The 27,208-nt window shown below is 45.2% G+C and overlaps 1 protein-coding gene across 1 annotated transcript in view; it reads right to left on the bottom strand.

Annotated features, from left to right (window-relative positions):
• Positions 1 to 27,208, bottom strand: part of LOC146808515 (extracellular calcium-sensing receptor-like) — a 107,346-nt gene that overhangs the window by 18,882 nt on the left and 61,256 nt on the right. Inside the window, exons 5-6 of the mRNA XM_085623970.1 lie at positions 8,058 to 8,285; positions 703 to 826 (exon numbers count right to left, since the gene is read on the bottom strand). Coding sequence (XP_085480096.1) covers positions 703 to 826; positions 8,058 to 8,285 — 352 coding nt within the window. The remainder of the gene's footprint in view (positions 1 to 702; positions 827 to 8,057; positions 8,286 to 27,208) is intronic.

Here is a 27,208-nt window from a genome sequence, read left to right as displayed (position 1 = left end):
CCAGTGTATGGTGTGGAATGTTAGCATGAGTGTATGATGTCATAGAGTGTTGTATACGTGCATGAATGTCAGTTGAGAGTAGGGCTGAGCAGCAAGCAGGCTGCTCCTGTTGGGGTTTCTTACTTACCTTGTTCTTTCGTTGTTTGTACCTTACTTCATTTATTAATTACTTAATAAACTACTGGAACATACCAACCGGAATACGGACCATTTATTCCGTTACAACACTGGCGACGATTGAAGAACCTACATCTGTTTCTCAAGGATTTTCGAAATTTAAAAAACTAAGCAACTACAAGGTGCTTGCTTCTTCCCTGTAACGTCGTTATTATGCTTATTCTTGGCATTCCAATTTTTGGTGTTTTATTAAAGGGGGGAGAAGTGTTGTGTTGGCTTCTAGCTTGCTGCTCAGCCAGTGTATGGTGTGGAATGTTAGCATGAGTGTATGATGTCATAGAGTGTTGTATACGTGCATGAATGTCAGTTGAGAGTAGGGCTGAGCAGCAAGCAGGCTGCTCCTGTTGGGGTTTCTTACTTACCTTGTTCTTTCGTTATTTGTACCTTACTTCATTTATTAATTACTTAATAAACTACATGAACTTACCAACCTGAATACGGACCATTTATTCCGTTACAACACCTTTTCTAAGCAATACAGATATTGATCATGCAGCAAGAAGTACACTTTGTCATCAGGCCCACCTGTGCCATTGCTGATCTCTCCCTGGGAGCAGGGGATGCAGTCGAAGCAGCACAGCGGCTCCCCCTCCCGCGATGCCTTCCTGTACCCAGGGGAGCAACTCTCACTGCAGACAGAGCGGGGCACCTGCCAGGGAGCAACAATGCAAATAAAGTAAAGAGAGTGCAGACAAGGAGTGCAGACAAGGGCTAAACTAAGCAATAACACATTGTGAAGTGGTTTCACATATGAGTATAAGGCAGGACTGCTCTAGTAAACAAGATACATTGTTTGCTTGCTTAACATAGCCATTTACACATTTAATTGGCAGGCTTACCATAGTGTGAAACAATAATTAAAGAAGGGAATTTACATCATAGTATAGTATGAAGACCACTCAGTGCCTGGTGTACGTTTGGATGGTAATGTAAAATCCTCTCATTTCCAGGATGAGTGAAAATATTGGAGGAAAGTCAACTTGTGGTTTAACAAAGTGGTGAAAAGGATCCCACAGTATTACCAAGTCTTCCCACCTCATGAGACGGCCAGTGTTCCACCCTGAGATGGTCCATCAACAGTTTCCAAGTAGTCTCAGATTTACTTCTCTCATAATGAAGATCATGTGATAGCATTTCCATGGCTACAAAAGACGTCAGGAGTCTTGACCAATTAGACACGGTGGGTGTGATGAGCTATAACCAATCAACTGGTATTTACTGCTTGGTCATGAGCAGTGCATTTGAAAGAGCACCTGAGTATTTTTGACAACTTCCTTCATATTCGTGGGTCTCAGTCCCAGGATGGTAGTGGTTAGGAGGGCTGGTATCAAGTAGCGCAGTGTCTTTTTCTCACAATTTGTTCCCAGCATATTTTTATCCCCAGACTCAACCATCAAACATGAAGTTCAGTCCCTTTTGCCAGTGTTTACCATCCTGGTTGGAGACATTTTAACCCAGATTTCTGATTGCTTCTCTGTTGAGTTTGGTTTATCTTCTCTCTCCCAGTTGTACTCTACTTAAAAGAAAATATTTTCTGTGCAACTGTTGAGAATGTTTCCTTGTCATCTCTGTGGCCCCCCTGTCAAGCAATGGATCCAGATTAAAAACCTTACTAGACTTCATCAGATTATTTACAAAGTAGATCTTACATTCTTTCAGTTTGCAGGCTCCGCTATCCGCCTAACCCAGTTCACAGGTCAGGTGATGACTACCATTGTCTGACACTAATGACTGGGTGGCTCATGCAACCCCAGGGACCTGGCAGTCTTCTTGCACTAAGGAGCCACGTCCCATGAAGGAGCCTTAATTAAATTATTTTGCGGCACTTGTTGCCTCTTCAATTAGAAGTAGGGTGTTCCATACCTAAAATATGGGTGTGTGGGAGGAGGGCTGTATCAGGGAGTGGATGTAGAGCGTGATCCTAAAATGTTCTTTGTTTCTGTTAACCATTAAGGGTGGATGTTATGGGAAGAAAATGCCTTCTAGTAAGGTGAAAGAAAACACCCTCTCCTTGATGGATGCTTTTGAGAAGGAAGAACATAGGGGCATATGTACAAGCCGCTATCACCACAGGAACATCACCTATAGTGACGTTGTGGTGGTGATAGGGACTGCGCCTTATTTACAAGGCAGCATTAAGCCACTTAACATAGCTTAACCCTGCCTTGTACATAAGGTCCCCTTTCATGCTATAGTTAGCGTGAAAGGGGTGGGCAGTTGGTGTTGCAGTGGGCGTTCCACCGCAGCACCCATTCATTGTGACGCTGCCCCCTATGTACAAGGGTGGCGTGCATAGGAGGCAATGCCACAATTAAGACCAGGTAAAAGCTGGTCTTAAAATGGAAAAACGAGGAAAAATGCATTATTTCTCTTCGTTTTTGCATTTTCCATGTGTGCTGCCTTGCGCAGCACACATGGAAAAGTTGGTTTGACTGGGTCATTTACCTCTAGGCAGTAGAGTAGCTATGCCCCCGTGAAACAGTCACAATGTGCCACCATCACACCCGCTGGTAAAATTCGACCATGAAAAGTTTGAGCTGAAACGTGTCTAGCCTCCAATCCAAAATCACGATACCTGAATAGTTAACCTTTAGAAGGCAATACGACGTTCTGATGTTTCAGAAAACCTGGACTATGTGGGAACTACCAATAGATGGGATTAAATATTTTAGCACACCCGCAATCCCTTTCCGGTCTGTGCATGCTTTGAGTAGCTTGGCTACCTGGATAATTCTTTCAGCCAGAGGAAGTGTTAAGTAAATCATAACCAGCAATGATCATTTTCAAGCCTGGAGATTTAAGCGAGATATGATTCTGTACTTTAGACATTTTTTAGTTCCAGGTTTTATTTGATTATATTTTATCCTTACAGAATGAAGTTGCCAATAAAGGCTTTTTGGCAGGGATCTGCTTGGCCTGTGATTTTAATGCTAGGCTCACAACTGATACAATTTTTTTGCTCACCCCTACTTTAGATGTAGGAAGCACCCCAAATAAATCAATGATTGGCACTGATAACAGAGGTTCTGAGTTGCTGAGTCCTCTGTCCAACCAAGAATAATTAACATAATGGACGTAGCTGGTGGCATTTACCACATAATGCGTACTTCTATGGCAGAGGCTGTTCTTCCATGATAGATTATTTCTTCCTTTCATCCAACCTGACTGACCTAGTACTACAAGGGAGTGTACTTTCCTACTTTATGGGGATCATAACGCAATCAAGGTGGTAAATGCTTTGCCCCCAATCCCAAATTTAGGGTGGAGTGCCGAACAATTTGCAAGTAACCACTGATGGCTTACGACAAAGATGGAGAGCTGTTGAGCCCGCCCAACATTTTCACACTGTTGTTGTGTTTCGATTTTGATATCCGTATATAGGTTTTCCTAAATCATGTCCTTATATAGGTACAATTCGCATTGCCCTTATTTAGGCATAGAATCCCAGTCCATATTTAGGCATTAGCCATGCTATCCAAATACAGGCATGGTCACCTACATCCGTCCATTCCCACGTCACAACGAGTTCTTAGAAACTAGACCCTCAAGCCATTGGGATTTTCCCTAGCTAGAATTATTGATTTCTCCAAGAACTCATCAATTATGCATGAACTACTATTCCTTAGGGGTTCATTCATGACGTCTTCCTCTGCCCGACTTTACGTCAATGCTAACATTCCTAAGCACCTCCCAGGTATAAATATACCTTCCCTTCCCTCACAAGACCTCTGCGACAAACTCAGCACTTTCTTCCACATCAAAATCAAGAACATTTACGACAACTTCGACGAAGACAACCAACACACTGAACCCTCACCAGCCACCCCTAACACTCTGAAGCCAACGATTGACAACTGGACACCCCTCACCACAGTAGACACACTGAAAATAATGAAGTCAATCCATTCCAGGGCCCCCACAGACCCCTGCCCCCACCACATCTTCAACAGAGCTGCCGACACCATTGCACCCATGCTCCGCCACATCATCAACTACTCCCTGACGAACGCCTCGTTCCCCGACGATTGGAAACACGCCAAAATCAACCCCATCCTGAAGAAGCGCTCTGCGGACCCCACCGACCTCAAGAACTACAGACCCATCTCCCTGCTCCTGTTCCCAGCGAAAGTCATTGAGAAAGCCATCAACAGCCAACTCGCCACCTTCATCGAAGAGCACAACATCCTTGACTCCTCCCAATCCGGCTTCAGAAAATAACACAGCACAGAAACCGCCCTCCTCACCGCAACAGATGACATCCGCTCCCTACTGGACAGAGGAGAAACAGCAGCCCTCATCCTCCTCGACCTCTCAGCAGTGTTCGTCACAGTCTCTCACCGCACCCTAATACGCAGACTCCACGACGCAGGGATCTGGGACAAGGCCCTCGACTGGATCCTCTCTTTCCCCTCCAGCAGAACACAGTGGGTCAGACTCCCCCTTTTCTCTCTGACCCATCACACACCACCTGTGGAGTCCTCCAGGCGTCCTCCCTCAGCCCCACGCTCTTCAACATCTACATAGCCCCGCTCGCCCCCATCGTAAGAACCTACAGACTTAACATTGTGTCGTACGCAGACGACACCCAATTCATCCTCTCCTTATCCAACGAACCCAACACCGCCAGACACAACTTTCAAGAAGGCATGGAAGCCATTGCCAAATGGATGAAAAGAAGCTGCCTACAACTCAACACCGACAAAACAGAAGTACTCATCTTGGGCCCAAACTCTGACACCTGGAACGACACCTGGTGGCCCTCGGAAGCCCGCCCTCCCCCATGGACCACGCACGCAACCGTGCAATCATCCTGGACTCCATATTGCCGTAAACGTTTAGGACTGTTTGGGCAGAATATACATCCTTAGTGAGTATTATGAAATGATGGTAATCATCTTGAGATCTTGGAGACTGTGCATGTTGTGGCATTTTACACCATCATCAGAAAGACACGTGCAGCATGTAAGGTGAACTAGAATTGGATTTGTTCTCTTTAAAGTTTGAAATGAATCACAAAAGTAGCTGGCTGACCTGGTCCAATTGCCACTAACTTTGCACCTAAGTGTAGTAGGAGATCATCTTCCGACTTCAATGGAGATCTGCCCTCCAGCACAGAGGGAAGGACTGACAAGGAGCTGGGCTCAGTTACTTCCTTTATTTACGTGTAGGTGATAACATGTAGGACTAACAATGGAATGCTGCTGATAACTGGACCTGAGGACAAGACGATAGACTACTCTGCAAACCGATGACCTGTCCTAACACATCCCAAGGACTGTGAGGGTTTGGCAGCCTTGAGCTCTGTCATGAGGCCCCCATGGATCAAAGAGAGGATGCTGTCGGTGATCAGAGTGCTGCAACCAAATCCAATGCAGGCCCTGCACAAAATGAATGAGACTGTACCTTCCTACCTCTCTAGAGGTCTCCTCTGGAGAGAAGTCAGTGCACCCAATGCCACTGCCACAAGGGGACATAAAGGAGAGACTTCAGAGAAAACCACCACATTGTGGTGGGTGCCTGGGGTGAGCTTCCTCCCCAAGCCGGCTACTGTCCACTGACATGATAATGTCTGTGGCCTTGCTGTTCACCTGGCACTCCTCCCTCTGCTGACTGCAGTCCCTAGCTTCACCCCTGCATTAGTACCGGGGAGCCCATTCTGCACCAGCGTTAGTGAAAGGACATGAATGCGCCATATTCCATTAGGTATGGTGCATTCCTGACCTTTCCCTGTAGCACATCAAGGTGCCTTGCTGTGCTGCGTTGAGTTGCAATCCCATAAATATGGGCCAGAGTGAACAAACCACATTTGGTAAGTTAAAGGTGCCAGCAGTAAAAAGGTCATATTACAGCACCAGGACTGATTTGCATGTGCTTGGTCCATGTCTCTGAGTAAACACAAAAACCACTGGACTAGAATTCGGGCAGTTGCGAAGACCAGTGACTGAGAATGGTTAGGGTATTTTGACTCTTAAACTATTGCACTATTAGTAAATTTTCATTTTTAAAAACAGCACCATCTGTACATGCATTTCTTGTGTAGTGTAGTATATTTCACCTATAGCAGGATATGTTTATATGATTGCCACTTCTTACCAAGGATTACTACATTCAGATGATTCCAGTCTTTTCTGAAAGACACAAGCTATGGAATATATATGATCTATATATCGATTGCACTTCAGTGAGACTGAGAAACAGTTATTTTCTTAAACTGTAATATTTAAGTGCATCAAACTGGAAATGGTATTTCAATTTCTGCAGGCAGAGTTCTGCCTCCCACACCTGAGAATGTCATACAAATATTGAGCAGGAGAGGTCAGACAGAAGAGGTTACCAGTCCTGATAGCTTCCTCCCACACCCGAGAATGTGCTTCAAAGAGAAAGAGCAGTAGTGGTCAGACAGAAGAGGTTACCAGTACTGGCACTGCCTCCAATACCTGAGAAAGTTCTAGCGAGAGAGAGAGAGAGAGAGAGAGAGAGCAGGAAAGTCCAGAGAGAAGAGGTCTTTAGTCCTGGCACCTGCCTCCCATACCTGAGAATGTCATGCAAAAATAGAGAGCAGGGGAGGTCAAACAGAAGAGGTCACCAGTCCTGGTCCCTGCCTCCCATACCTGGGAAGGTCCTACATAGACAGAGAGCAGGAGAGGTCAGACAGAAGAGGTTGCTAGTCCCAACAGCTTCCTCCCACACCTGTGAATGTCCTACAAGGAAAGAACAGGAGAGGTCAGACACCAGCAGTCACCAGTCCAGATAGCTGCCTTCCACAACTGAGAATATCTTACATAGAGAGAGAGAGGGAAAGGTCAGAAAGAAGAGGTTACTGATCCTGGCAGCTTCCTCCCATACCTGAGAATTTCCTATAAAAAGAGAGAGCAGGGGAAGTCAAACAGAAGAGGTCACCAGTCCTGGACCCTGCCTGCCATACCTGAGAAGTTCCTACATGGACAGAGAGCAGGAGAGGTCAAACAGAGGAAGTCACTACTCCTGTCCCCTGCCTCCCATACCTGAGAAGGTCCTACATAGACAGAGAGCAGGAGAGGTCAGACAGAAGAGGTCACTAGTCCTGGTAGCTTCCTCCCACACATGTGAAAGTCCTACAAAGAAAGAACAGGAGAGGTCAGACACCAGCAGTCACCAGTCTGGACAGCTGACTCCCACAATCGATAATATCCTACATAGAGAGAGAGCAGGAAAGGTCAGAAAGAAGAGGTTACCAGTCCTGGTAGCTTCCTCCCACACCCGGATATGTCCTACAAATAGTAAGAGCAGGAGAGGACAGACAGAAGAGGTCACCAGTCCAGGCAGCTACTTCCCATACCTGAGACTGTCCTACAAAGAGAGAAAGCTGGAGAGATCAGACAGGAGAGGTCACCAGTCCCAGCAGCTTCCTCCCACATCAAGAATGTCCTACAAGGAGAGAGCAGGAGAGATCAAATAGAAGAGGTCACCAGTCCTGGCAGCTGCCTCCCGTACCTGAGAAGGTCCTACAAAGAGAGACATTGATTGGGAGAAGTCAAACAGAAGAGGTCACCAGTTCTGCCAGCTGCTTCCCACACCCTAGAATGTCTGACAAAGAGAAAGAGCAGGAGAGGTCACCAGTCCCGGTAGCTGCCTCCCACACCCAAGTTTGTCCAAAAAAGAGAAAGAGCAGGAGAGGTGAGACAGATGGGGTACACGTCCTGTCAGCCGTCTACACCCGAGAATGTCGTACCAACAGAGAGCAGGAGAGGTCAATCAGAATGTATTGCCAGTCCCAGCAGAATCCTCCCACACCTGAGAATGTCCTACAAAGTGAAAGAGCAGGAGAGGTCTGACAGAAGGAGCTACAAGTCCTGTCAGCCTTCTTCCACACCGGGGAATCAGTCCTGGAAACTGCCTACCTCTGAGGATCCGTCGCTCCACACAATGCTGCTCATGTTCAGTGTGATTTTCTTGCCTTCTAGGGCATTGGGGTCTATCTTCCCCACCTTTATCATTCGGAATTCTTCATCTGGAGAGATCTGAAGATTGAGGATATTGAAGGAGGCGGGGACATCTCCATGCTCATCAAAGAATATGTCATGGCCACTGCGGCTCTTGAATTTCAGATTTTTCAGATAATGGTGAATCTATGACACACAACAAAACATAGATCATTACAAGGAAGTTAATCTCCTCTACACTGCTCTATTTTCCTCTCTAATCCCAGGTCTGATCCACCTCCTCGTCTTACACTTGCTGTTCCATTGCCTCCAGTGGGGCTACATTCAGCATCATCCAATATTCGTCACATTCTGTGTCAGAAGTTACATTATTCTACAATAGATTACCCAGGAGCCCTATTATCCACGTGCTCTTTCAGCATGATAGGTTTTCTGCTTTCTCCTACCAGAGCACTCGCATACTATAGAAGCTTGTCCATCTCCTTCCATGATGCACATATTGCACCGGTGCGGTATACATACAATATCACTAAATTTACATGGGGCAGTGGCCCCTCTGCAGTAAAAGGAATGGCTTTGCCCGTGGGCAATGAGTGATACAACATATGGAGGCACATGAGCCAAAGACCCTTGTATGGTGCTCTAACTGTGCGCCCCTAGGAGATGTGTACAGTAAGCTCACCCACTGACAGATGCCTTGAGAAGCAGCACATAGCATGCCAGGGGCCTATTGATGCCCCTGGGATGAAGGTCCCTAACCTGCCTGCAAGTACAGGTCAATGGTGCACCAGAAGGCATCCTGTGAGTGTCTCTGTTGAGGTACCCTTTTTGCAAAGGCTTTAAGGAGATGGTTCAGAGTAAAGGGGCAGCCCGCACAGAAATACAACCCTAAAGTTTGAATCACCGTTTCATGTTATAGTGCTCTGTGCAGCACATACATTAAGTCAAAAAGTTACTTGGATACACCATAGTTTTAACAATGAATGCGGGTGTGAGCTAGAATAAAAAATTCACTTGCTTTGCAAACCAACTCAGATATTGCATTGGTTTTTCCATTGGTTTTTCCATTGATAATGGGTCCTACGTGTTAGAACTTATCTATTATCCGCAGCTTTAGAAGTGATTAGAGACAGCTTTTCCTTGTTCTGCAATTTAACCTGTGCATTCAAGCTGTGTCAGAGGTGCGGCGCCGCGGCCAGGGCGACTGATTCCGGAATCTGGGTATCACGGTTCAATCCCTGGTGCCGGAGGCAGATTAGCCCAGCACCATGTGACTCTGGGCAATAGCTTGCTTAATCTTCCCGATGGCCCCCAGCGCCTAGAGACCCTTACGGGTGATTGTTCGTGCTTTACACATGTGGATTTTAAAGTTGTCCTTAGGAGTAGGTCTGGTGGGGCAGGAAACACAAAAATGAATCAATGAATTCACAAATGGTGAAGACTCTTAATTGCCCCACCACTCATCATCATTTTTCACCTGCCCGATCATGATTGAAAGACATTTGTCGCTGTCCATGTACTGTCCCTTTCTTTGTTTCTGTCGATTTAGTGGTGGAAGGAGACCACTGCAAGCTGCATGACAAGTGCATGTAGCTCACAGACTATAATTTCCTGTCACTGTTGTCTTTTAATTGGATCACTGTAACATTATGCCCATCACTAAACTAAAGTCAGACCTAATCAACTCAGCAGTATCACCTGCTCCTGAAAGCTCTGCCCTGGTTTCCAAGCCAAAACTACAGTTTACTTTTAAATCAATAATAGAACTACATGGAACCAAATCTTAAAGAACATTTTTGATAACCACTAGCTCTACAGACCAACCAGGCAGCAATGACTGGTTCAAGAGTAAGCCTGGGCGTAGTTCGCGTAGTCGCGCTTCGCGAAGCTACGTGTAGATGTTCTTGCACTACGCGAGCTACGCGTAGCTTCGCGAGCGTGCGTAGTTGCTTGGGGCGCCCGTTCGCGATGCCTTTTTCTTGTTCGGGAGCGCGGTGAGCGTGTTCGGGGAGCTGTTTGCATGCTCGGGGGATAATATCTCGCGATCTTACCCATGCGGTCGCCAATGGGCGTGGCCATCTTGTTTTTCAATTGTCCCAACCGCTCATGATGCCTTATTTCATGTTCTGGGTCGCGTATAGCGTGTTCGCGATGCGCATGTCGTGTTCGGGAGCGCATTTTACTTGTTCGCGATGATTATTGCATGTTCGTGAGAAATATCGTGCAAACATACCCACACAGTCGCGAATGGGTGCGGCCATCTTGTTTTTCACTCTATGCTATGGTTCTGGGCCTACTTTTCTATCCTCCCTTAATCGTTGTAATCCTTAGTATTTAAAACATTTTTTCTGACTTTTTTTAGTTATCATCCATCTCTCTCTTTCCCTAAGTTTATATTTTGCATTTTACTTCTACTTTTACTGTGTTTGCTTTACTTTTATTACTTCTTTCTTCTACCCCCTAACTTTTTTTCCCCTTCTAACTTTTCTTTTCCGTCTCTCACCCACCCCAGAACCATGGCCAAGGGCACATCTTCATCTAGCGCAAAGGGCAAGGGGCCTGCGGACAAGAGCCGCCTGCCTTGCGGCAGAATGCGTCCTGCAGGGGTGCAGGCCCGGCAACTTTTTGGTGAGGCGGAGGTGGCCGCCCTTGTTTTTTCATTCAGCGCGACCTCCCCTTGACCTTGGCAGCAGGCGGCAGGCCCGGCTCCGGGTACGCTACCCAGGAGCGTCACCGTCGGTGGGCGAAGGTGCGCCGGGCAGTGTTCCGGTGCTCAGGGGTCCGGCGCACCCATAATTAGCTGGCCCACCGGGGGTCTGACATCCTGGACCGGGAGCAGGACCTGTTGGACCTGATAGGAGTTGAGGTCGTTGGGCTTGGTGAGTAACTTATTGTGTATAAATTACATTTTTGACAAATAACAAGATTACTGCTGCGTGCTACGCGTTGCCGGTAAATTACGTTCCAAAAATCAAAATCTTCTGTGATTGTAGGACCCAGGTGCTCGGTGCTACTCTTACTTGTTTGCAACTTTGCGCTAGCTTGTGCTGATTAATGTAAGAGTTTATTTTAGAGAACTGAAGTTAGGTAATGCGATTTGAGAGACTCTAGTCCTTCCATTGTCCTCCTGTGAAATAGTGGTGGATGGATATTGGATACTAGGTTTAGTTAGTATTAGTTAATAATTGTTTTACGCGGTCTGCGTGACGCCTCCTCTGTCACTGAGTGCTGCTTACCCCAGTCCTCCGTATAACCTTTTGTAGTTTGTTTAGTGAGTGGTAGTCTTAGCAGGGTCAGTCAGTAGATGAACTAGATCAGAATCATGCAACCAACCCACAATTTGTTGTATGGATGCAAAAATGTATGCATGTGTCCTCCATCTCATCTATGCATTTGATGGCTAAAAAAATGGAAATGCAGACTTAGTGAACAATTGGCCTGTCTGGAATAGGTGGTGTAGGTCAGGTGGTACTTACTAGGCTTCGTTAGTATTTGTAATCAGAATGATTATGGAACACTGGAGTGTTCATAAATAAGTAGACGATCCGTGAATCCAGCAAGCAGCCCAGTAGTCGATCAATCTGATTAGATAGGTCAATTTTATTGCAATTGTTGTTTCCTAAAATGTTTTTTGACTTATTTTTCCCAATTATTTATTTGTTTCACAGCACTCCTTAATGTTTGTCTCTTTCTTTATTATATTTTACATGATCATCAGCACCACCCAGGGGCAAGAAGACGGGGTCCGAGTCAGCGGGACAACCACAGGACCGCTCCTCTACCGAGGCTCCTGCTGCTGGCCCCAGTAAGTCCTCCAGTGGTTATATTAACAATTCTATTTCCCTAACTTTTACTGCATCTTTTTTTTCCGAACTATAAATTATGGATCCACTTTCTAATTCTATTTTTTACAAAAGCTTCTTTGACCTTGACTATCTGTTTCCAAATTCTGTTTATCCCTGCCTCTAACTAAGTTCCTTCTAACTGCCTCTGCTATGACTCTCTGTACTACAACTACTACTATTATTCTGTCTGTAGCGAAGCTTGCACAGTTGCCCACTCTTTATTGAAGGTTTTCTTTGGAATAGTAAAACTCAGATTGACCAACAGCTCTATCCACTGTGTCCTGTCCTTTGGGTTGTCCTCTTCTAGTCTTCTTAATGTTGAGGCTTTGACAATTCCCACAAACAAAATGCCCAACCAGATATCTGACTAGTATTTTGGATCGGATAGTACATACTACTACTGGTGTAGTGATTCTGCAGAGCCACATACAGAACTATGCACAACAAAATAGGATGTTGATGATGGGAGGTTGGACCTTACTCATCACACCTCAGTTCGAAGAACCCATGATCCCCTGACCGACTAGCTATAGTGTCTCACATTAGGGTCCCACTCCCAACCCCCCCCACGAAGAAGATACACATTGATGATGACTGAGACAGACAACCCAGAACATAACACCCTTTTGCTCACTCACTTGTGTAAGTCCACCCCACCACACCAAATACCACAGAGTCTATGTGTAAGTTCAAAAGGTTTATTATCTTGAAACAAGTAACAAGCTCTGTACGTCGTTATATGAAATTTTACTACAGCCATCGTCAATAAGCCAGCAAAAAGCATAAGATTAAAACAGTAAACATTTACAAGTGCAGGACAACAAGAACAAGACAAAAGATCCGTTGAATTCTGGAAGACCCCTCACCGTAGAACGTAGAAGTACTGGTTACATCATGCATCATAAGCTCTGCAAATCTCTGGTTTGTAAGAGGGAATCTTCCGCCTATTATATGAGAAAAATGCTGCATGTTAGATAGTATACTGATGAATGTAAGCATTTTGCAGTCATGGCAAAAAGTGTAACATGTATGTTATGGCTAAGCAATACGGACTAACCAAACTCAATAACAAAGTGGCTTGTTTTTTCGACCTCTTCACTTGTACGCAACCGTCATTGGCCTCAAAGGCGTCTACTGCACATGTCAATAAGCTGCGAGGTATAATTAAATATGCCCAAAAAGAGTAGTAGTTGACACGATGAATCTAAAAGGGTTACACATGGCTCAGGCTAACTTTCAAAAGAGTAGAGTAGGACTAGATGACCCTAGGAACCATATCACTACTAGTGTCTGTCTACTGACTGTACTTACTGTCTAGAGCTGATGTATGTTGTATTAACTTTTTTTTCAATTTTCCAAGTGAACACTAATAAAATAGGGGAAGGTTTACAGGCATCTAAAAATGTGTAATGTTTTTTCTAGGCATACTACCAACCACCAGTGCTGGCGGGGCCAGCGGCGATGGTGATGCGGCCATTCCGGAGGGGGCGGGAGAACTGGCGGCACCTGCAGGAGAGACAGGGGGGGAGCCAGCAGCAGTGGCCGGCGGTGGTAAGTTATATTCATTACTTCTTGACATTACTATTAGAAGGAAGTGTGTTCACTACTTCACTCACTGTACTGTACGACTTATTAAGTTGTAGTGAACATTATACAACGGTTGAAGAAGACACGCTTTACTTAGCATTAGCAGCGTGAGTTGAGTAACCAATGGCCTCTTCTATCTGACTCCAACTCAGCTGTGAAGGTTTAATGGAGAAGACAAACTCAGATCAGATGACCTTGATGGATGTGTTGAACAAAGAGGGAAAGAAGGGTGGAAGGACGGGCGAGATAAATAATATGACTGACTGGCAGAGTGTCAGATAAGCCAGGTTGTCAGTAGCACAAATGTCAACTAGAACGCCACTAACCTGGATCCGAGATTCCAGCAGAGACGATGATAGATGAGTAAGTCCCTGATTCCCGAGAACCTAATCCCCAGCAGAGGAAGACAACCTATCTGCGTGAGATCAGGCCTGGGGGAAAAAGGGAAGTGGATAACATAAAAAAGATGAGGCCAGTGATAGGAGCTCTTCAGGTTTTGTGTCGGGGACGTAATCTTCTCCTGGAAGATCGATGCCTGCAGAACAAGGATGAGAGAGACAGCAGATGAGGAGGGGAATTCTTACCTTTCGTTAGAGATATCACACTACCTTATTTCTACCCACCAGTGCTGTTGTGTCCTGGGACTTTACATCAATCCCTGCGCTTAGCAATCTTGTTACCTTTGAGCTACCTAGACTGCCCAAAGTACAAAATACCCCGACCAGGGTTAAACACACTGTTCCTGTTACTCCCACAGGAGTGTGTGGTTACTTTCCTAAACAGAGTCCTAGGGTTCTAGCGTGCGTAGCACTGAACCTGGCGTCTTTGTGATGTGATACACTCCTCACACCAGCTTCTTCAGAGGCCAGATGATGGGATCCAAAAAGGGGGGCACCCGTGACCGAGTAACCACAGAGGTCGCGGTGCTCCTAAGCAAAGGAGTATCCTCTCCTTGGGCGTTTCGTGGAAATGTTACGTACTCAGCAGGAAGGTACACCAGGACTTTGTTTGCCTCGAGCAGACTTAATACAGTTAGACGGGGTAACAGGGAAAAAGGCACTCCGGGACTTTGTATGCCTCGAGCAGTCTCGGAAAGGTTACACTGGTTAAAGGGAAAAAGGCACACCAGGACTTTGTATGCCTCGAGGAGTCTCGATAAAGTTATGTTGACAACTAGAAAGGCAAACACGCTCTTCTCCCCGTGAATACCTGTGCCTCAGACCTTCCGTTTTCGTGGCGTTTCTTACTCGACATTGGAAATGCTTGCTCCTCCAGGAGCTCGGGACTCGGCCCGACACTGGAAGGGATGCTGAAATGCTTCTTGCTGGAGTCCGGCGGGGAGCACCTTCCGCCCTGAAAATCCACGTGATCTTTGATTGACAAGCACCTTCCGCCTCCAGCGGAAGTGCTTATGTAGTGCAGGCCTCTTGATGCGACCCAGTGCCTGTAGGGAGTTGTAGTTTGGGAGGCCCTGACGTCGAGGAAACGCGGAAATGGACCCTATTGTTTTCTGATGACGGGCCGCTTTGGGGGCGAGAATACGGGTGAATGCTACACAGAGAAGGATATGTTGGAAGCATGCATAGGTGGCTGATAGTAATCAGGTCAGATGCATGGGTTGTTGAAGGATGGGTGGAAGGTGAAAGAGGATGCCTGCCTGGGTGGGCGACACAGTATGGGTGGATAGTACTAGATAGCAAGAATCAGCGGTGTTTGGTTCAAACTCAAAGCCAAGGCAAGGAAGGAAGGAGCGGACGCATGGGTGGTTGTTGGTGAAACCAACTAAGGTTTGTTAAGAGATATATAAAAAAGAAGGATAGGCGTTTACTTTAATGGATGTATGCCTGGATGTACTATCATCAATAGACAGCATAGGTGGAGACTGTCACTGGAGAGTCTTACTTTTGAAGAAAATGTAAAAGAAACTGTGCCAGAGTAGCAAAGCGGAGGGGAATATAAGTAGTATTTTCAGAATACAGTTGACTCGCAGTAGTTTGCAAGCACGTCTTATATATATATATACATTATCAAGCCGAAGCGCCTTCCTCCGACTCCGAGGACCACTCCCTACCTCTGTTAATGTATTTTCGATTGTGTCAGCCAGCCTGCAAAGGGTGGCCTATCTGTTGGTTACACAATCAATGAAAGCAAAGTACCCTATGCAGTAGCGGTCGGTGGTGGGAGTGCTGGCGGGCGATGACATGGGGAGGGGCAGGGTGGGTGGGAAGTAAACTATGTATTACGGCCAAATACAGGCAAGTAAACATAAAAATAAATAAAATGATTTTCATTGTGCGCACTGTACAGCCAAATGCGATGCAGTGCGTGCAACAAAATTTGTTTTATTTATTTATATGTATTGTTTAATTACCTGTGATTGTCCGTAATCCATAGTTTTCTACCCCCACCCTGCACCTTCCCACGTCACCGCCCGACAGCACTCCCACCACCGACCGCTACTGACCTGATGTCGTATTACCATCTATAATATAAGCAATGATCATTGGATCCAATAAATAATCAGCCTTTTTGTAGTACCCAGGGCAGGGTGAAAGTGAAATTGAGCATTTGCCCTCATGTAACAGACAGAGTATGGCCAGTGCCACCGGCCGTAATACAAAAATATGAGCTTCCCCACCTGCAGACATTAGTAGTAAATTAAACTAACGTGAGTCTGCATCATGTGACTCATATCTGTTTCTCTTGGGTGCAAGCTTAGCTGACTGAGCTGGCATGCCGGCTACAACAAGGTTATGTAATTGCGCTAAACTAGAGATAAGAACAACACGACTGGTGTGTACTGGAGTACATAGTACGAGTATAATGTTGGAAACTCCCACAAATGTTAGAGTCCGAGGAAGTAGGAGTATAGATACTTACCACCAAATCACAAATGTTATGTACTGTGCTTGCTAGTGATACAGTGCCACTATGTGTTGAATGAATTTAGTGTTTCTGTTTGGCTAAGAGTATTGGTTACAACATGTTCTTTTTCTTTCTTGATATTGATACTCCTTCCCAACCAAAGCCAACGAGGAAGGAGTTGGCAGCCAGGGCTCGGTGCCGTAAACTGGAGACCATTTGCGATGTATATCGCCGGCTGGTGGCTCAGGCGGAGGAGGAGGAGGAGGCGGCTGCAGCTGCAGCCTCCTCCAATGCCCCGGGCCCCAGTCAGGCCCTGCCTCCATTTTTACGGCATCGTGGTCCGGCAGCCGCCCGCCGCCGTGCCTCGATATCTACCACTGCTGCCCCCCACCCTGCATGTAACTGCAGGGCATTTCGTCGCCACATGCTCCGCCGGATGGCCCGCTTGGAGGAGAACCTAGAGGAGCGTGTCAAAATCCTTGTGGATAAACACCTGAAGGCCCGCTGACTAAAGGACCTTGTCATTTGCCCCTTTTTAAATTCCTTTTGTTGGTGGGTGGGTTTTGGGTGTTGGGGTTTAACTTTTTTACGAACATTTTGGACTTTGACTTTCGTTTTGGACATTGGTTGGGGTTAGGGAGGGGGGTGGGTCAGGTCAGAGTAGGATAGTTTATTTTTGTTAGGGTATATTACATTTTATATTATTTACTTAAACATACGATGTTAATGTTTTGTGGTGGGTTACTTTTTTACGAATTCAATTTACGTCACATGTTTTGTTACTTTGTTTCCTTGCTGCTGCATGCCCGTAGCCAGTGTTTGATTTAAAAGATCTGCCGATTTTGTAACACACAAACAGATAAATGTGGTACCCCTCACTGAGTTGTTTTTAATTGTCATACTAGTACTGTCAGTCTCTCCTCCTAGTCCATTATACCTCCCACTAAACGTATCTTACCTGTGATTGATGATGATGAAGTTCGGCACAGTGATGGCTGCATGGTTGGTTTGCCAAATGAATGGAGAAGATGCCATTATTGTGGTGGTAGTAGTAGACACTGGCAATAGCATTTGAAAAAAGAAAGAGAAAGTCACTTGACTGAGACAAACTGTGGGAGGAGTAGTAGAACAAAGTAAAGTACAGCATGGGTGGGCAAGCAGAAGAAGATCCTTGCCCTGCCTTAGTTGAAATTTAATTAGTGTTGCTTTCACCACATCTGCCCCGGCAAGCGTGTGATCAATTGTTGGTGTACATTCAATGTAGTCACATCACACCTCAATATAAATCACACAGCCCGGGGGAAGAGGGTTAGGGATTGATGAATGGATGGGAAGGGGGGTTTTGGGAAAGGTTTGACAAAGAAAAACAGACAGTATGCATGGACACAACAAAAGTAGAACACAATCTTGGAAGACGACCATGATCCATTATCAAAGAAATCTATAAAGTGAGAAAAAGGAAATGCATGCATGATGATGAAGAGAACTTGATGTTTAATGATAATGAGATGTACTTATTAACTACTACTACACAATTAGACTGTACAGGGCAGAAATTATAAATATGAAATTTGCCTTGCCTGTCTGCCCTCAGAGCGAACCAAATTACATGCTGTACCGGGCTTACTTTTATTTTTCAAGCTAGCAAAGGAAATGAAAAAATAGTTGTAGGGATCAATTAACAAACAAACCACAACACACAGTCGTAAAGATTGAAGAGATAAAAGGAATCAAATACATTTAAAGACGAATGATGAATGATACTAAAGTTACTGTATTATCCTGGTCCAAATGTGGAGTTGCATCATTCTCGTCATTCCTCTTGGTCCTCCCTTCCATGGACACTCCACACATCAATCTTGGGTACCACTGCCTGCCTGATACGGATTGGTAAGGTAAGTGTGTGCTGTTTCTCCCACTATAGCACAGGTTAAAGGCCGGCCTGTAAGAGTAGATGGAAAAACAAAAGGGGTATTGAAAAATAACTAAATAAAAAAAAATAAACTCAATTACAGTGGAGTGCAAGAAGAGAAGACAAGACTCTTGAGAGAACACTTTCAGACTGAGGCGGCTTGGATACATAGTGTCTACTCTACAGCATTAAGCTACAACAAAAACGGGACAGGAGCCAGCACAGAACAGGCCAACCACGGCACAGGCCAGGCACCCTACCCCCATTTACCTTAAATTTTGACAGAGCCAGTCAAAAGGCATATGCACTGCAGCAACCTAGCATTTTCCAAATGAAGTGACTAAATCAATGCGCCACTGTCCCTCATACCACTACGCTCTACTCCAGTCCACACCACTACACGGACATGTAGCCTAGGTCTGCTGTGGTTCTTGTTGAAACTGTTTACCTTTTAAGGCAGTCCATGAAACGCAGTTATTCGATCAATTATCTCCGATCCAACTGACTGACTGTGTGCAAAGATAGTATGGTCAGCATCATGACCGTGTGGTACGTGTTCTCCAACACCAACTCAGTCTGTAGTGACTGATTAAGTTTATAATATATTCCATATTACAAAATTGCAACGGATATTGGCCGGCACCTGCAGTGGTAGGAGTGCAATGTGGTTATTAAACAACAAGGAAACATTGACTGTCACCTGAGTCACTTTTACTTTGTAGATAAACTAGTATAGTTCGGCTTCATGCACATTCACTCGTAGTCATCAAGCATCCAATGCAATGCATGCCATCATCCAAAATAATCATTACCTGTCTTGCTCTTCTCTTTGGCTGTCAGATCAGATGCCTAGCCTTCTGACAGTCAGTGATGAGTTTCTTTCGGCTTGGAAACAAAACGGAATATAGCTGTAGTCACGTTTCACTTCTTATGGAGGGACTGTTAGAGGCAACATGTATTGTACTATTCTCCATCTCCATCCAATATCTGGCTTGCTTGAAATGTATTTAGGGAGAGTAAGAAAGATGGAGCAGAACTCTGAGGAGTGGAGTGGACAGTTATGCACAGACGTGCAACTCCAATAGGGAAATAAAAAGAGGAGACTGTTGATGGATTTGTTGTGATTAGATTTGAACCAGAGAAACAGATACACACACAAAGAAAGGAAGGAAGAACAATTTGAAAGCCTAGTTGTCAGGGAAGAGGAGCTCGTCCTCAAACTCTGGTGGTTCGGACAGAAGTACGTCATGTAATAACCCACTACTTATGTCATCGAAGTCGCTCTCCTCTTCCTGCTGTGATTCACGTATTTTGTACTCCGGTGGTATAAAGTGCTGATTCATTTTGATCATGGTTAACCTCTCCATGCTTTTGCGCGAGAGACTGGTCCTTTTCACAGTAACAATGGCACCAGCTGCACTGAAAACACGCTCTGAAGAGACACTTGCAACAGGGCAAGCCACATACTTTATCGCCAGCTTGCTGAGCACTGGCCATTGGCTTCTTATCCCATACCAATACACCAATGGGCTTTGCTCCAGGAAGACCTCTGTTGTGTCATCTAGATAGACCTGAACCATCCGCTCAATGTTCAGGGGTGCTCCGATTTGCTTGGCCTCTTTTGCCTTTTCATCAGTGATGGACGTACAAAACCCTTTCCGTTGAAACCAATCACCTGCCGTTTTTTTAAATGTGGCTGATGATCCTGTTTGTGCTGTTGTTGAAGTTATTGCTGGCAGTGTTGTTGACTCCTGGGAGGCAAACGCACTGCTCTCAGGCTCTGAAGTAGAACTTGACTCTGGGTGCCCTGTAGTACTTTTTCTGCCCTGGGGTGGCGGGCCTCTAATTAAGATCCGTTTGTTTTCAAAGTCAGTGGCTTCCTCAGCTATCAAAGTTTTGTACTTGGAAACATCCACTTCTGAAAAAGGAATTACTTCATTACTGCTCAGCAATAATTTGTAACGTGGATCCAAAATTGAGGCAGTAATGTAATGCCAAATAATATGCATCTACTTTGTCATCCACACCTGCGTACATTTCTGACACCTCCTTCAGCTCTTGCTCTAGCATGTACAACAATGGGATAGCTTGGCCCATAGTACATTCCTCCCTGCTGACTTCACGTGTGAAGACCTCAAAAGGAAGTAGCATCTCTGTCAGGCATTTAACGAGGTCCCATTGGACCATCTCAACGGTCATGCCTTTCACAGTAGGATCTCCTGACCTTTTCATGACATAAGCATTGAGTGGTATGTACTGCTCAAACAGACGCTCAAGCATGTAATAAGTTGAATTCCAACGTGTTGGCACCTCCTGTATGAGTGCTTTGACTGGCATTTTATGCTCAAGTTGAATGACCCTCAGCTGCTTCCGGGCTTTAAAAGTACGGTTGAAATGTGTGCATATTCTTCTGTAGGTGGTTAGTAAGTTGCTGACTTTGCTTTATTTTTCAGAAAGTCTTGAACAACAATGTTAATGCAGTGTGCCAAACACGGGACCCTGAAATAGCCACTATCTTTCATGGCCCTAACTACATTACTGCCATTGTCCGTGGCAACAAAACCAATGTTAAGCCCTCTTGGTCGCAGCCACTCAAACACCTTGCTGTTAAACTCATCCAAAATGTTTGAAGCAGTGTGAGATTTCTCCATAGCAAACATGGCTACAGTTGCATGTTTGCGAGTGTCTTTAAAAATCACAGCGGTGTCAACAACACCTTCAGATATCTTATCTTTAACACCCGAAAAAGAGACCCAGTGTGCAGTGATGCACATGTAATCAGTGGCTTGGCAACTGGTCCACATGTCTGTTGTCAGGTGGATACTCTGAACAGCACTCAGTTTTAAGGCTTTTCCAAGCAATTCCAGCACATCGTGATGTAGTGCTGGAACAGCTACTCTTGCGAAATAGTAGCGGCTGGGAATCTTCCATTTTGGGCAGATGGTTGTCACAAATTCCTGAAAACCCACCCCTTCAACAAAAGAAAAAGGGAGAAGGTCCTGTCCTAACATTTTAGCCAGCTTCGCATTGTACAAACGTGCTATTGGGTGGTTGCGTTCATACTGTCCCTCCGGCCTAGTAAACATGCTAAGAATGGTAGGCTACATGGTATTCCTTCCTGTGCTCAACGTCGCACTTTTTTTAAAAGCAGTACTCCTTCGTGTCTCATGCTGACTCTTACTCTTGTGCCACTGAAATGTTGCTGAGGATGTGGGCGTTACCACTGCAGTGCTGGGGACAGGGCTACTTTGTGTACCACTACCACAGAGAATGTCTCCCTCTTCTTCTTCTTTCTGTTCTACCGTGAGTGGACTTTCTACTCATTTATCCCCACCAACAGCAATGGTTCCAGTTTTTATGCGACGAAGGTGCTCCTCCCAATGGAATGCGTGGTGTTTTTTCAGATGGGTCATTTGGCCTCCGGTACCATAGTTTGTTCCAAGCTTAACACTACTAACAGAGGTATGACAAATGGAGCATATAGCAATGTTCTCCTCCTTTCCACTAACCGTAAAGAAGTCCCACACTGGGGAGCTTAACTTTTGTCTCCTGCTGGAGGTGCCACTTCCAATGCCGGATGAACTGGAGGGTGTGTGTTGAATTTGACTCTGTGCAGTACCACTACCTACTTCTGCTGAGGTGGTGCTTGTGCTGGATGTAGGACGCTGCAGGCCCTTTGCTAATGTAAATATGGAAGCTGGAGGTCGTGTTGGTGTTACCTGTGTTGGAGGTATGTGTGCTACATCCCTCGCAGCCATTTTGGATAGTGTAAAAATGTTGGTCTCCATCTCCTCTGGGCCGGAAGTGATGTTCGTGATGACTGGCTCATCATCATCATCATCATCATCCTGCTCTTCTACATCAACCTCCATAAGTGTAAGGCTTTCTGGAACCTTCCTTTTCCCATGCCTACTCTTGTGACGTGTCTCCCTTTCAGACTCAGTTTGTGGCTTCCAAGTGGCATCTAGATCATCAGAAGGGGGGCTTGGCGAAGAACTTGATGTACTAACCCTCCTTTTCCTTGCTGGGGATTTGGAAGACAATGGAACTTCTGAAGGAGTGGCTTCCTCTTCTTCCTCTGCATGAGGCTCAATTTCCTGAACTGCCCCTACTTCGGGAGGAACGACAGCTACTATTGCGGGCGGTGGTTGCGGCTGTTGTTGTTGACCATTTATCTGCTGTGTTCCCTCCTGCGTTGATTGTGTACTACTTTGAGATAGCGATAAGTTTAGTTCAGGCTCAGCATCACTGCTTTCTTCCATTAGGCTGGCTACCTCTTCCACACTCATTTGCTTGGGCCTGGGTTGGTGGGTTGGGCCCACTGATGCGGAAGTGCTGCCACCAGCTTGGCCCCTGGACACCGCTGCTGCAGGCGTCATTTTTGGTGTCCCTAAAAAGGTTTTGGGAGGCACACCAGACTTAAGTGGCACTTCCTTCTTCTTCTGTTCCTTCTTCTCCATGGCAACTTTCTTGGTACCGGAGGAGCTGCTACCTGCTTTCTTTGGGGGCATCTTCTTCAGATGTCAAAACAGCACTCAGTTGCACAAGTTGCAGAGATGGCTGGTCAGGTCACTCACATGTCACGTCGTGTACAGCAGCAGGACGTCGGTCTGGCACCACAACGGGCGATGATGACACACCTCCTCTGTCTTTTGTGCACCTAAAAGCAAAAAAAGCCAGAAGAACATCAGTCAATAGATAGTACAATCAAACTGATATAATATATAACTTCTTAGTGTGTGGTGGGTGGTCACAATTATTACATTTTATTAAGTCAGTGAACAACAACAGTATAGCCATTTATGAGACTGACAAGGCCAGGGCTCCTGGTGTACTACTGTACTGTGTACACTCAGGAAGAATAAGAATAGCAAAGAACAAAAACATAAATGCAGTGTAGCCTGTTTGCCCTAAAAATTTGTGCATCACATGGGATGGATGCAGCATCAGGGAGCAACAACAACGAACATATACACATAAAAAGGCATTTATTTACAACACCCGAAAAGTTAAATATACCCCAGAAAAAAGGAAAGCCCACATTTTGCAATTCAATCGAAAGCCATACATGATGTTGAAATTCAACGCACAACACAAAAACAGTTGTTTAACTTCCATGCACCCGTGATGATTGAAGAGTAGTACCCCTGGGCCTACTGGCAGACTAGGCCACAAGCTTGGAGGCCTATGGAAAAAGCACAGTGGCTGGTCCCACAAAATGGCCGCCACCACATGGCCAGGCCACTCACAAAAACAAGAAAAGGTCAGGAATGCAAGATAGACAATGCAGGCCTATTGCAAAAGCACAATATGCCTGCCTTCACAAAATGGCCACCTCCCACATGCTCAGGCCACCCACCACAATAATAACAAATAAGTGAATACAAAGGACAGGAACAGGAGGTTGTAGTCTCTGTGGAACTGACTTGCTCTAATAAAAATATTTTTTAAAAAATAAAAGTGACTCCGTGCTCCAAAACTACAGCAAAATGACAACATGAGGAGTCTTTTTAGCAAAATGCACAAAATCAGCGTTTTCAAGAAGGATTTATGTTGCTCGCGAGATATTGTTTGCCAGATTGCAAATTCTGCGTGTTCGGCATCGCGAACTGTACAAAAAGTCGTTATCGTGTGCGCGAACATGCATATTGAGAGCGCGAAAATGACAAAAACTGTAAGTCCGCGTTGTCGCGCTGTGCAGAGTTGCCAAAAGTACGCGAGCTGAATTCCTAGGGTCACCTACTGGCTGAAAAGCCCTATTTATTTAACACACACCCAAAAACTGCAATTCCACCCCAAAAAACACCTTTTGCAATTCAATCCAAAGCCATCCATGGTGTTAAAATTCAACAGATAACACAAACTGTTTTTATGCACCCATGATTTGAGGATGACTACCTCTGGGCCTACTGGCAGACTAGGCCACAAGCTTGGAACAGAATGGCAAAAGCAAGCACACTGCTTGGATGGCTCCACAAAATGGCCGCTACCCATCCACAATAACAAGAAATGGAAGACAGTCAATGTAAGCCTATGGCAAAAGCACAATGCCTGCCTTCACAAAATGGCCACCACCCACATGCTCAGGCCACCCACCACAATAATAACAAAAAAGTGAATACAAAGGACAGAAACAGGAAGTTGGAGTCTCTGTGGAACTTACTTCCTCTAATAAAAATATTTTTTTAAAAATTAAAGTGACTCCGTGCTCCAAAACTACAGCAAAATGCACAAAATCAGCGTTTTCGAGAAGGATTTATGTTGCTCGCGAGATATTGTTTGCCAGATTGCAAATTCTGCGTGTTCGGCATCGCGAACTGTACAAAAAGTCGTTATCGCGTGCGCGAACATGCATATTGAGAGCGCGAAAATGACAAAAACTGTAAGTCCGCGTTGTCGCGCTGTGCAGAGTTGCCAAAAGTACGCGAGCTGAATTCCTAGGGTCACCTACTGGCTGAAAAGCCCTATTTATTTAACACACACCCAAAAACTGCAATTCCACCCCAAAAAACACCTTTTGCAATTCAATCCAAAGCCATCCATGGTGTTAAAATTCAACAGATAACACAAACTGTTTTTATGCACCCATGATTTGAGGATGACTACCTCTGGGCCTACTGGCAGACTAGGCCACAAGCTTGGAACAGAATGGCAAAAGCAAGCACACTGCTTGGATGGCTCCACAAAATGGCCGCTACCCATCCACAATAACAAGAAATGGAAGACAGTCAATGTAAGCCTATGGCAAAAGCACAATGCCTGCCTTCACAAAATGGCCACCACCCACATGCTCAGGCCACCCACCACAATAATAACAAAAAAGTGAATACAAAGGACAGAAACAGGAAGGTGGAGTCTCTGTGGAACTTACTTCCTCTAATAAAAATATTTTTTTAAAAATTAAAGTGACTCCGTGCTCCAAAACTACAGCAAAATGCACAAAATCAGCGTTTTCAAGAAGGATTTATGTTGCTCGCGAGATATTGTTTGCCAGATTGCAAATTCTGCGTGTTCGGCATCGCGAACTGTACAAAAAGTCGTTATCGCGTGCGCGAACATGCATATTGAGAGCGCGAAAATGACAAAAACTGTAAGTCCGCGTTGTCACGCTGTGCAGAGTTATCAAAAGTACGCGAGCTGAATTCATAGGGTTACCTACTGGCTGAAAAGCCCTATTTATTTAACACACACCCAAAAACTGCAATTCCACCCCAAAACACACCTTTTGCAATTCAATCCAAAGCCATCCATGGTGTTAAAATTCAACAGACAACACAAACTGTGGAAGAAATGGAAGACAGACAATGTAAGCCTATGGCAAAAGCACATTGCCTGCCTTCACAAAATGGCCGCCACACACATGGCCAGGACACAACAACAACAAGCATAAGCCAAGGGGAACAAAGAAAAGAAATGCAGGCCTTTATGGAAAAAGAAGCACACACTACTAAACTACCACCACATAATTGCCACATGCCACATGGGCACTCACAGTCACAACAGGCCATGCAAAACAATGAACTGAAGCAGGCCTAAAAACAACACAGCTTTAATACAAAAATGAAAATCAACAGGGCTACGAAAGGATTGGAAAGAAGTTACACATCAAGCACACACATCCAACAAAGGTATTTAACACACAAACACACACAAACCGTGAAATACACCACAGCCACATTTAGCATTTCAATCCTATGCCATCCATCCCCTACATGATGTTTAAATTCAACAGACACCACAGAAACATGGACCAATGGGTACCCTACTGGCTGAAATTGCAAAGAAAAACAACTAGGCCCCTATTGAAAGTACAGGTCACCCACAACAATAATTTTTAAAACCAATGAAAATCCCAGAATAATGTAGGTACAAACAAGCCCCAATGAAACAAACATGTACACCAATTCTCCAACTTACTTGTAAAATTAAATCTCAAATTAAAATGTCCTCAAATAAATCCAATCCAATGGTATGATGCAGCAGCCAGACACAAAAAGTGATCCTTCCAGCTCCAAATCCAAATGAAAGTGAACAGCACATGGACAAAGCACTGGGAGGAGCCTGCTGGACAGGAACAGGAAGTTGGAGACTCAGGGGCACTTCCTTCCTCTTGAAAAAAAGAGTAAAAAAAAATAAAGTACTCCTTGCACAAAAGACTACAGCCAAATCACAATCTGAGGAGTTTTTCTGAGCAAAATAATCATTTTCGAGAAGGTTTTATGAAGCTCGAGAGATTTTCTTCGCCAGATTGTAGTTTTTGCATGTTCGGGATCGCGATCTTACCAAGACAGCCGCCGAAAGTCAGCTCGCGCGTCCGAATGACGTGTTCGCGTTTGCACACTCTCGCGGGATCGGGCGGCAACATTCCAAATCTCGTGGCGCACGCGAATGGACAGAAAAGCGAGTTGGCGAACGCAGAATCACGGTAAGACGTTACAGCGCACGCGAGAATGAATATTGAGCGCACGAGGAAGCAAAACTACTACGCTACGCGGTAGATTGCGTAGCAATCTGCAACTTCGCGCTCTACGCGAATTGCGAAGTTACCTAAACTTCGCAAGCTCCGCGAGCGGAGCATAGTTCACCACCCAGGCTTATTCAAGAGTAGGACCAGCCATGCTCAAATCACCCAACAACCTTTATAACTTTGTGGTTCCAAGTTCCAAAAGCATTCAAAACAACCTTGGGCTCCAGAGACCAACCAAGCAACATCCACAAGAGTAGGACCAACCATGGTCAAACCAATAAACAACCTTTGTAACTCCATTGATCCAAGAACATTCATAAAAACCTCAGGCTCCACAGACTAATCAGGCAACAACCACCGGTCTAAGAGTAGGAACAACCATGATCAAACCACCCAACAACCTTTACAGCTCTACTATGGTTCCAAGCTTCAG

This window comes from Triturus cristatus, chromosome 8 (assembly GCF_964204655.1).
Source record: "Triturus cristatus chromosome 8, aTriCri1.1, whole genome shotgun sequence".
Taxonomy (NCBI): Eukaryota; Metazoa; Chordata; class Amphibia; order Caudata; family Salamandridae; genus Triturus; species Triturus cristatus.
This window is presented reverse-complemented; position numbering and strand designations above follow the sequence as displayed.